Source organism: Bufo bufo, chromosome 6 (genome assembly GCF_905171765.1).
Source record: "Bufo bufo chromosome 6, aBufBuf1.1, whole genome shotgun sequence".
NCBI classification, from domain to species: Eukaryota; Metazoa; Chordata; class Amphibia; order Anura; family Bufonidae; genus Bufo; species Bufo bufo.
Window position 1 is genome coordinate 345,825,157 of NC_053394.1, and position 12,615 is coordinate 345,837,771.

General features: G+C 42.3%; 1 protein-coding gene across 1 annotated transcript in view; it reads left to right on the forward strand.

The window, feature by feature from the left end:
* Positions 1 to 12,615, forward strand: part of LOC121005725 (lipopolysaccharide-binding protein-like) — a 99,597-nt gene that overhangs the window by 59,877 nt on the left and 27,105 nt on the right. The window contains exon 10 of the mRNA XM_040438493.1: positions 7,038 to 7,205. Coding sequence (XP_040294427.1) covers positions 7,038 to 7,205 — 168 coding nt within the window. The remainder of the gene's footprint in view (positions 1 to 7,037; positions 7,206 to 12,615) is intronic.

Below are 12,615 nucleotides of genomic sequence, written 5' to 3' on the forward strand. Positions count from 1 at the left end.
TATCGGTCTCCCTGGAGGGGAATTAAAATCTTTGTGGACCTTTGGGAGGCAGTAAAACACAGGGATTATTTTCTGAGTCTCAGTAATAAATCTAGCTTCATGGCTCAGTAAGAATCCTGCCTTCACCCCCTTCTCACACAACAACACCAATTTCCTATGGTATTCTTCTGTAGGATCACCCCTAAGTTTTTGGTAAGTTGTCTCATCTTTGAGCTGTCTTAGACATTCTACCCTATAGGTTTCTGTGTCCAAAATCACTACTGCTCCTCCATTATCTGCTGGCCTTATCGTAATTTCCTTCATCTCTTGCAATTCCCGAATCGCCTCCATTTCCTTCTTAGTTAAATTTGAGGTCCTAGTGTGACCTTTCAGCAATCTCAACTCTTTCTCTACATTCATCTTAAATGTCACCATTTCACTACTCATTTCTTGTCTGAGATATTTCTTAGACCGCAACTTTAAATCAGTATGGGCATACCTTTCCGAAATCGAGTTCTCCCACCCCACGGTCGTGACAGGGTTTTTAAGGAAATATTTCTTTAGACAAAGCCTCCTCACAAATTTTTCAATACCAACATAAGTGGAGAACTTTTCCAAAGTTCTAGTAGGAGAGAATTTCAAGCCCTTATTGAGTAGAAGTATTTGTGCATCCATGAGTGTTATCTTGCTAATATTAGTTATGTTTGACGTTTCCTTTGTGGATTGTAGTATTCCCTTCTTTTTGGCATGTCTGCCTCTCCGTATCTTTCTTCGTGAAAGTTTGTCTGCTGTCCCCTGAAGTGTGTGCCCTCCTGTGGGTTGCGTTGCTGTGGATAACGTGTCTGAATGTGCTCGTGCCTCAATCCTGGTGTCCTCATTTGGTTGTCCAGATGATCTGGATACCGATGTCTTAGATTGTAGTCGTGTTTGTGATTGGAATCCCTCTGTGTCATACCGTGCCTCCTTGGTGGGGAAGGTGTCCGTGTGTGTTTAGTTTTTGTTCGGTAATGGGGAGGAGTTACATCTAAAAAAGGAGGCTTTGTCTAAAGAAATATTTCCTTAAAAACCCTGTCACGACCGTGGGGTTGGAGAACTCGATTTCGGAGAGGTATGCCCATGCTGATTTAAAGTTGCGGTCTAAGAAATATCCCAGACAAGAAATGAGTAGTGAAATGGTGACATTTAAGATGAATGTAAAGAAAGAGTTGAGATCGCTGAAAGGTCACACTAAGACCTCAAATTTAACTAAGAAGGAAATGGAGGCGATTCAGGAATTGCAAGAGATGAAGGAAATTACGATAAGGCCAGCAGATAAGGGAGGAGCAGTAGTGATTTTGGACACAGAAGCCTATAGGGTAGAATGTCTAAGACAGCTCAAAGATGAGACAACTTACCAGAAACTTAGGGGTGATCCTACAGAAGAATACCATAGGAAATTGGTGTTGTTGTGTGAGAAGGGGGTGAAGGCGGGATTCTTACTGAGCCCTGAAGCTAGATTTATTACTGAGACTCAGAAAAGAATCCCTGTGTTCTACTGCCTCCCAAAGGTCCACAAAGATTTTAATTCCCCTCCAGGGAGACCAATAGTCTCAGGGATTGATTCCATTTCATCAAATCTATCCCAGTATATTGACCGGTGGTTACAGCCCTTGGGCAAGAATACTGCTTCCTATATCAAGGATACTACTGACATTATTAAACTTCTGGAATCTCTGGAGTGGAAAGAGGGTTGGTTGTTGGGCACACTTGATGTGAGTTCCCTTTATACGGTGATTGAACACCAATTGGGTTTAGATGCCCCAAAGAAACCATTTCAGACCAACAATACATTGAGAAATGAACAACTGCCGTTCCTTTTGGAGGGAGTGGATTACATCCTTTCACATAATTATTTTGCATATGAGCAGGATTTTTATGCGCAGCTTACCGGCACTGCCATGGGCACCAGATTCGCCCCCAGTTATGCCAATTTATCTCTGGCACAGTGGGAATCCGGCGCCGGTATATAAACGACATCCTGTTCGTATGGAAAGACAGAAGTGAGACCCTATATGACTTCCTGGTAGAAATTAATAACAACCAGAGAAATCTGGTGTTCACCCCTAATGTCAGTGATAGGGGAGTGGAGTTCCTGGATATCAATATTGAGATAGAGGGATGCAGGATCAAGTGTAGCACTTATGTTAAGGAGGTAGCTGAAAATAGCTTCATACGTTTTTCAAGTTGCCATCTGCCGAAATGGTTATTGAACATACCGGTTAGCCAATTCAGGCGGCTTAGGGTACTTTCACACTTGCGTTTTTCTTTTCCGGCATAGAGTTTAGTCACAGGGGCTCTATACCGGAAAAGAACTGATCAGGTATGTCCCCATGCATTCTGAATGGAGAGTAATCCGTTCAGTTTGCATCTTCAGTTCAGTCGTTTTGACTGATCAGGCAAAAGAGAAAACCGTAGCATGCTATGGTTTTATCTCCGGCTAAAAAAACTGAAGACTTGCCTGAATGCCGGATCCGGCATTTTTTCCCATAGGAATGTATTAGTGCCGGATCTGGCATTCAGAATACCGGAATGCCGGATCCGTCCTTCCGGTATGCGCATGCGCAGACTGAAAAAAAGGTGAAAACATAAATGCCGGATCCGTTTTTGCCGGATGACACCGGAAAGACGGATCCGGCATTTCAATGCATTTTTTCGACTGATCAGGCATTTTTAAGACTGATCAGGATCCTGATCAGTCTTACTAATGCCATCAGTTAGCATACATTTTGACTGATCCGGCAGGCAGTTCCGGCGACGGAACTGCTTGCCGGATCTCTCTGCCGCAAGTGTGAAAGTAGCCTTAAACGTAATTGTACTGATCAACCACAATTTGAGGAAGAAGCTAGGACTCAACAGTCAACAGTTTGTAGATAGAGAATATCCAGTACAGACCATAGAGAGAGCCCTGGAAAAAGTAAGAGATATGAATAGGGAAGATTTTTTTATCCCAAAATGTGCTTCTCAACAGGAAGAAGTCATAAGGATGATTCTACCCTATCACTCGCAACATCGACAGGTAGAGAGAATCATCAGAAAATATTGGCATCTTCTTCTTGATGATAAGACTATAGTATCCTCTCTCACAAAAGACACTAAGATCATATATACTAGAGCGATCAATTTGTCAGCTAAGGTGGCACCCACACTGAAAGGTGATAGGAAGGCCCTACATGGCGGTCGGAATTGGTTAACAACTGGGGGTTTTCACAGATGTAGTCGGTGTGGCAACTGTAGATCTACGAATTTCGCAAGGAAAACAACGAGTGTCACCTCTACCCAGAACGCTTTTAGGTTAGACATCAAAGAGTGCCTGACCTGTGACTCAACGGATGTGATTTATTTGTTGCAGTGTGACTGTCGAAAGCAATACATAGGGAGGACTAAGAGAACGCTGAAAAAGAGGGTGGCAGAACATGTGGCTAATATTAGGAAGGGATACATGTTACACTCTCTCTCTAAGTGCACAACTGTGATCCTTCCTCCCTCATATTTATTGCATTGGAAAGGGTTAAGAGACCTTGGAGAGGTGGGAATCATGTAGCCTCCATGTCTAGACAGGAGTCTCGTCGTATCTTTGAGTTTGAATCCCTCATTCCAAGGGGCCTCAATGCCGAATTAGAGTTATTTGAATTTCTCTGAAGTATGAGGGGGAGGGGGGGGGGGGGGGGGGCGAGCCAGGTGGTGATGCAGGATCAGAGTCTGGCTGTTTATCAGCACTCTGTTCCTTCCTCCCTGCCTGGCTCTCCTCCCCTATCATTCTGAGTCTAATTCTGGTATGGCGGATGGCGTTTGGTGTGTGCCAACTCTAAACTCGATATTCATACCTCCCAGGTGCTATCTGGATAATTGTAATGGAAAACGCATCGAAAACGCAGTTAAAACGTATTCACACTGCATATGCGTTTTTTATGTGTTTTTTTATGTTTTTTATGTTTTTTTATATATATTTATATATTTTTTATATGTTTTACATACATTCGTATATGAAGATTGTGATTGACAGTCATATATTGATATTGATTTTAGTTTGATGAATATTTGACCCAAGTATTGAAGTACCTATAGCAATATGTAAAGCGCAATTGAAGTTTTTTTCCTAAGTCTATTCCTATTAGGTTAGAATGTGGATCATAATGAGAACAGTATTCCGGATCGAGCTTTCCATGGTTTCAATTAGCCCAGTCCCACCCACACTTTGCCTCTGGAGAGGTATAAAAGGTTACTAAGTGCTCACTGTTACCACCACTGAGGAAGGGGTGTATACCCTGAAACGCGTCTGGTTCTGTTGGGACAGTGAGCCTTTTCCCACTTGCTAGGATCTATCCACGGGATTCGTCTATGTCTGCGATTATTGCTCCTGACTATCTAAGTCACCTTGGACTGTGTTTGATCCTCTAAGTGGGGGCGCTGGAATACAAAATCCAGGATCGCAGGGAGTGTTTGACATCATACTGCTGTGAAGCCGGGGAGGCACGTGAGACGTCACGTTGGAGACTCCATACCACGTGGGACGCCGCGTTGGCTAAGAACGGCAGGAGAATCGAGCTGAGTATCCAGCGTGTGACGGAGTGGGGTAAGGTATATCCTCCACTACTACTACTACTACCTGATTATTCTGCTGGGGAAGCGGGACATATCCTAGCTGGTTGGGACATTATAGAGTGCTGATACAGCATTGCCGGCAAGAGGTTGAAACAGTTTGTCTTTCTATCTGGCTCTATTGGAGCCCACCGCTGGGCTACAGACAAGGACTGACATCCATATATTACCGTCATCCCTTGCAATTATCTGTTATTAGAGGTTACATTGGGACTACATTCATCCAATGTCCAGATTTATCTGAGACACCGTTTTATTGCATATATGATTTTATTGTTGACACTGTATTAACTGGTCCACCATATTAAATATTTGATATATTTGTATAGCGCTGTTTGTCATTTCCCGAATTTGGAGTGCCCCTCATCATTTTTGCTATTTCCATTTCTTTCTCATACGGTCTGGGTGGACCGGGAGGTGAGCACCCTGATCCATTCGTTCTGTAGGAGCAGCCGCTTTTCCTCCATTTTTTTTATTTAAAATTAAGCAAACCCCGCAACTATAAACTAATCACAGATTGTGCTGCTGGGATGCCAGAATCAGTTGTAATCTGTGAAGGAACCCATCAACAAGTGTAGGAAGTTGGAACCCATCAACCCCCCTTGTACTTGTTCCACTACTTTCAGGCTGCGCGGGCATGAGTTCAGAACTTCAGTCACTTCGGTCCGCAATTCTGTTCTGCGGTGCGTGATCCCTTGAGACCCATGACCTACCGCACCGGGTCTGGCGGGATCACGCGCCGCAGAACAGAATTGCGGACAGAAGTGACTGAAGTTCTGAACTCATGCCCGCGCAGCCTGCAATAAGCGGAACAAGTACAAGGGGTGTTGGGGGATGATCTGTGGGATTGCCCAGACGGCTAGGAATAGCCTAATAAAAAAAATAATAATAAATCCCACCAGCATAAACATTCAGGGCACTGGACAAAACATCCGGGGCTCCAGCCCCAAATGTTTTGACCTAACGACGCCCCTGGTGTGTTGCACATACAGGTAGATGTTGTATGTATATGTAAACATGTGTCGTGACGCCACGTGTCCGCCGTTTAGTAGGAAACCTTTTAAAAATTTTAATCCCACTCCTGAGGTTAGTAAGCCACATTGTTTGTATGATGGATCCAGGACTGCATCATAGCTTCTGTGAAATAAGATGTGTTTTTACCTCCCTTTGTGCTGGAAATGTACTGCTACAAATTGGAATACCTTGCTTATTGTGGCCACCAGAGGGTGCCATATGATCAGCAAAACTTGCATCAATAATTATGGCAAGTAGAGCAGGATCAGTCTTGGCCTTTGACAACTAAAACACAATAGGGTGAATTTATCATGAGGGGAATATTTGAAGTCAGTTTTGCTTGAGTCTGTGTTGGAGTACTTTGTGCCACATTTATGAAATGTCACAAGTTGTTTGATAAATTTGGCTTGTCCTTCAACCTAACACTTCTGTCTAGAAAAGCTACCCCAGTTTTCCTACTCCACCTTCCTCCTGGAGTGGAATTGCGACTATTTTGCGACTTTTTAAAAGAGTCGCAGTGATAAATCTGGAGTGAAATTCATAAACATAGCTAACCACTCCCACTTTTCCACCCATATTACAAAACTGGAGCGAGTGGTGTAAAAATGCAAAAAGTTGCAAAATTTTGCATGTAAAAAGTCACACGTTTTTGCCCAAGCGAGTGCAAAAAAGTTGCAAAAGCCCTATTCTGCGACTTTTTGACTCCAGAATTCTGGAGTGAAGATATGATAAATCAGGGCCAATCTATGTGGAAAAATGTATACTGTATAGATAAGATTGGAAAAAGGAAGCAAAAAAGAGAAAAAAAATCACAATATAAACAGATTCAGCTAAACATACAGAAGCCGCATAAGGTATGACGATGAAGTGAAAATTTACAACTGCTCCAAAACAATAGCAAAAAGGATTAGAATTTATACAAGGTGATACGTAGCATATGATATGTACAGAACATATAAAGAATATCAACACTGGATTTGAGGAAACGACCTTTACATATTATCACTAGTGCTGAGCGAATCAAAGTTAACGAAGTAGACTTTGATCTGAATTTCAGAAAAAAACTTGATTAGTCACTAAGCAGAGTTTCCTCATGCTTCGTGGTAACAAATCACCTAGGTTTTAGAGGAGGACAATAGGAAAAAAAAAATTTTTCATTAGAACTCAGGTCAGACCAGCAATCAGACCTCCAATGTTAATAAGACCCCAACAAGACCTCAGATCAGACCCCCAATAAGAGCCCCATGCCTCTAATCAGCCCCCTTTGCCTTATATCAACCCCCAGCAGCCCCCATTGCCTCTCATATTAGCCCCCAGCAGTCCCCATTGCCTCATATCAGCCCTACTGTATACTCAGAAAGTTTTTTCATTAATGGAGCAGAATGTTTATCATTTCTCTGTTACAGATGAAGAAATATTACCCCAGGTCCGAGGCTGTAATTCTTACCATGAAGGCCACCAAGCCTCCTGTGATCCTCCTGACATCTCAGCTCACAATGCAGTTAGATGGGATTCTGGAAGCGCTAGTTGTCCTGCCGTATATGCTCAAAGAGCAAATCTTTGCGGTCAGTGTGGTAAGTAATGAGAGACACCGCCAGATTCTAGTACTACATTGACATAAATGAAATGAAAAACTACTAAATGTGTTCCCCACTATATCTTTGTGTGCACAAACCATCAGTAAGTTTATACAGGACCTGTAACACCTCCTGACTGTAGATATTTGTATCCTCGATGAAATAACAATTCTGGTGCATCTTTTTCCCCCCCATAAATCTGTGGTGTGCCACTCCTCTTTTGTTCCTCCTAGAAATGTATGAATACATTGACACCTGTGCGTTGCCATTCCCCTTGTCACTATGGTGTGGACTGGACAGTGTCATTGTGTAGGGTCACGACCCATTGACTAGTGGGAAGTTGTCAGTTTATTTATACATTTCCAAGAAGAATAACAGAGGAACAGCACACTGCACACTGTTCACTTTTACTAAAACAGACACGTCTGGAGAGCTGACAGGTCATCTTTAAACATATTGTCCAACTTTGGACAACTCTCCAGACTTGGGGAGATGATTAAATTCCAGGAACGTAAAAAAAAATTAAAAAGCAGGTGGAAGGACTTTGAATAATAGGAAGGATTTTTGGGTGGGATTATGTTTTAGTTTCCTAACGCTTTACGATGAAGCAGAGCTCAGTTTATTTGACTCCAGTCATTATGAGTTGTATATGGTGCAGCCAGACCTTCTACACAAGGGGTATCATGAGGTATACTTTGCCTAAAAAGATGAGGCTGCCTCGTATACAGTAGTACGGTGCCTACCTCTTAAAGGGGCAGTGTCACTGTCTCATGGGGGTTACTGTGACATGTACATTCGGAACTGTCCTCTCACCTCTCCTCCTGCTCCCCATTTGACTGGCTACAATCTGGCTTCCGACCCCACCACTCGACTGGGACTGCCCTTACCAAAGTCACCAATGACCTACTAACAGTCAAAACCAAAAAAACATTACTCTGTCTCCTTGACCTGTCCACTGCCTTTGACACTGTCGACCACTCCCTGGGATAAAAGGCCATGCCTACTTATAATAATATAAAAATATAAATAAAAGCACTGAAACCAATCACTTTTGTATGGAATAAAGTTTTTTCATAATATGGCCACGGCCTTTATTAATTTAATAAGTAACATTCATAACTCAATATAAACATATTTAATTAAACTTTTATAAAAACAATAAACGAGCTCAGCCATAAGCTGAAGCTCAAAATTAAGATTTATAAACAACTCATACCCCACCAGCCTGCAGCCTATAAAAGCACTACAGGCCCAACCCCACCAAAACTTAGCTCAACCATGGCTTGCAAGTCCAAATTAAATATATCCAAGCCAATGTCAGATAAATGTATAGCATCAGAAAAATAAAGGCCGGGCACACCACCTTCCAAATCGATATGCCTAAAAGTAAAACCCCATAACATAGGAAGGAATTTTGACATTAATCTATTAATCCTACGACAAATTCTCTCCAAGTGCTTCATGGCAGGCGATCTAAGCCAAATTAGACGGGGAATAATCTCAGAAAAAGCACTCCTAGCAATTTGAAAAAGACGCCGTATTGACATTAAACCAGATTTCATCTAAAAAACTAACTCCATCGTAACTAACTTGCCAATATCAATACCCCCAAGATGTACAATAATTAAATCCGGATCCGGATAAATAGCTGACATTATAAGAATTTCATTCCAAAGGTCACACCATCTCATGCCTCTTATGCCATTCCAATAAATTTGCACTGCTGCTGAAGACATGGATAAAGTAAGTCCGTATGATCGAACACTGGCTCTCAGCTTCGCCCAGTTGATAAAAGAGTGACCAATGATCCATACCACTTTCCCTAGAATAAATGAAATCATAAATCAATTAAATCCGGACAGATATAAGAAGTATAACAGCTAGACGACCTAAGACCGATCCCTTGAATTGAGGACTCGTCAAGACCAAGACGAAACGCCTCAGTTGCAGCCCCAATACGAAAAGAATGAGAAGAAAAATTGCGATCACTTAAACCCAAAAAACTAAATACTGTGTGAAAAAACAGCACAAAACTGAAACTGAGTCAATGGGGAACCATCCATATGAACCAAAAAATTAACAGAACCATGGGGTTGGATAGACAAATAACGTAAACAAAAACGAACTGGACACACTGCACTTGAAGGGATGCAACCAATACAAATCCAACAGCCTCTACCTTCCTGATCAGTCTTAGAACGGCTAATGAACAATTTAACACAATCTAAAAAACAAAGCACTGACGAACTAAATAAACCTGTCAATTGCAACTGAGACTGTGGAAGGAGCTCGCTAATATGCAAAGCACCAAAGAACATAAGAACATAAGCCGCGGAAAACAAACATACTTCTTAATCCGAGGAACAAACTGAAATATTTGCTACCACCAAAGACAACAATATATCAGGAGTAAAAGGACAACGCTCGTCCACAACACAGTTACCCTTCTTATACCCTTTCAACAGATGCTTAATAATGAAGATCTCACAAAAAGACTTATTGCCCAACAATTTCATGAACAACAAAACCCCCGCAGGAGTCTGACATACAGTAAAATAAGCTAAATGCTTCTGAAATAGCGATAAACAGAATGCCACAGCAGACTTGTCTGAGAATATTAAAGGAGACAATGATAAATTGGACACAAAACTACACCATTTAGACCAAGCGCTTACATAACTTGACCATGTTGATGGGGCAAATGACTGCCGTAATAGTTGCATAATCATGACCATATTACATTGCAAAGATGAACTGGGCACTGCTCCCCCCTCCTGCTCCGCATAAGGAACCAACTGACGAAATCTGCAAAACTGAAAGCGAGATAACACATCAGCAACCTCGTTCGTTCTCCCTGGAATATGAACTGCTCTAAGCAAGATATTCCAACTTAAGCATAGTAAAACTAAATGTCGTAACAAATTAATCACCATACTACACTTAGATGACAGAAAATTTACAGCAAAAACGACACTCTTATTATCTGTGTGAAGAATTAATTTCCTATTTCTAAACCGAGATCCCCAGAGTGTAATAGACACAAAAACTGGGAACAATTCCAACAACACCAAATTTTTTTAACTATACCCCTGACAAACCACAACTGTGGCCAACGCTCAGCACACCATTTACCCTGAAAAAATGCACCAAAGCCGACTGAACCCAAAGCATCCGTAAAAAGCTGAAGATCCTCAGCACAAACGAAATCAGTCTGCCAAATCAGACGACCATTAAAGCTCTGAAAAAATCCTAACCAAACCAATAAATCATCCTGAACCTCCCTTGAAACCCGGACATGAAGAGCAGGATTCCGAAATCCAACAATATGTAAAGATAAATGACGAGAAAAAATATGGGCTAATGGCATAACCTTAGAAAAGAACACTAATAACCCCAACAGAGACTGAATTTCCTTGACTGTCGCTCTTGACTCACGAAACAAAACTGAGATTGCAGAAATAGCTTTAGAAGGTAGTCTGAATTCACCAGCACCCGTATCAATCACTAATTCTAAGTACTCCAAGCATGTACAAGGAAATACCGTTTTGTAGTAGACGAGCACAAGCTGGAGATGCACTGGGGCCAATAAATAAAACAAAAACATCTAGATAATGCGTTAATGAACCCATAGGCATACGAACCGCAACTACCCACTCCAAAAAACATGAAAATGCCTCAAAATAAAAACAGGACAATGAGCAGCCCATGTGTAAACACTGATCAAAAAAGAAAAAAGCAAAAAAAGATAAAAATCTAGAGAATTAAAACCCATTGGATGAACCGGCAACAAACGAAAAGTAGACTTTATATACGCCTTAGCCAATAAAAAACCCAACCCAAAATCCTTAATCAAGCTAATTGCATAATCAAAAGAAGCATAGGATACTGACGCTAAACTCTTATCAATCTCGTCATTCAAAGACAAACCAAAAGGAAAGGACAGGGGGGAAACAAAAGGGCCAGCTACTCTACCTAAAGACAACTCATTAACAACTTTATCTACAGCAACATCAGGAAACTGATACACAGACAACAAATTCTTAGGCAGCATCAAATTTAACCAAAGGCCAACATCCTTAACTCCCCAGCGCACAGACGGATACACCACAAGTTTTTGACGGAAACCCTCATCATAATAAAACCATCCTAAACCGGACATTTTTTAAGCTTCCAAGACAATTTCCAGATGCTGAAATAAGCCTGAACAAAATTCAGGCTTACGTTCACCTAAAATGCTAGCAAAAATGCAAAAAGCATGTAGCCAGTTATTATGGGTTTGGAATGGTCATCCAAACCCGACTTTTCATCTCCTTTTTCCAGTCGCAAAACTAAATCCTTTGAAGCCGGCAAAAGGGACAAAATGTCAATGAATTCATTAATATACATTTTATTTCTTTTACTGATGCAGCTGAATGAAAACCTAGCAGAGACAAAGTACATGTCACTGCTTCCTTGTACCAAGATTCTGAGACACCCTTAGCCCTTCAGTCCCCGAACCGACCAATCCCTGTTCACCCGGACCCGCCGGACGCCATGCCGCAGATACATCAATCGGCCGCGGAAACATAGCAGAACCAGCAGAACCGGTGACAGGGAGAGAGGCAGATGCCGACAGCGAAACCACATATCTGCCTTGTAAAGCATTTAAAACCTGTGACAGCAAAACAGCTGCCGACTGACTTGAGGATGGAATTCTTGAGCAGACATCCGAAAACACATGAGCAGCATCCACAGCATAGATTGGCGCAGGGGCTAGGGACAAAGGAACAACATGCATAGCATCATTATTTACCCTTACCCCCCGCAGAAGATCTCTCACCGGACCTGACGACTGCACCAAAGACCGAGGCTTCTCCTGAGTAAACATGCTAGTGTCACGGAAGGTAGGTAAGCGGGGAAATAACCAAAGACAGGGAAAACAAGCAGAACAATAGACTAGGCCCAAAAGCTTGGGAGAAAAGGGACAACTCCTAGCGATCCCTAAGGCTTTCCCTATACTGCTGTGCACATGTGCATACCCTTAAGGTGGATATACACATGCCCTCGTGCCTAAGTCTATATGCCCTGGGAAAACCCTGAGCAGTAGGGAAAGGGGAAGAGGCAACCTGTTTCTTCAAACAGGAGGAAGCAAGCGTCTCCCTAGAGGCCTAGATAAAAGACACCAAGGGAAGAAACAGAGAGGACTTATCTTGAGCTGAGCTGGGGCAGACGATTCACAGCAGATCTCCGCACATTCACAGGGCAAGGCGTGACAGCTAGCAGCTAAAGGGTTAAAATTAAAACCAGATGCTGCACCTCGATCATCGAGCATTAAAACCTCCTCCGGCTGCTGTTGCACCTCCAGACCACCAGAGGGCGCTGAAGAGACAGCTAGAGACAACAATGCCAGCACAGGAACTACTGCAGC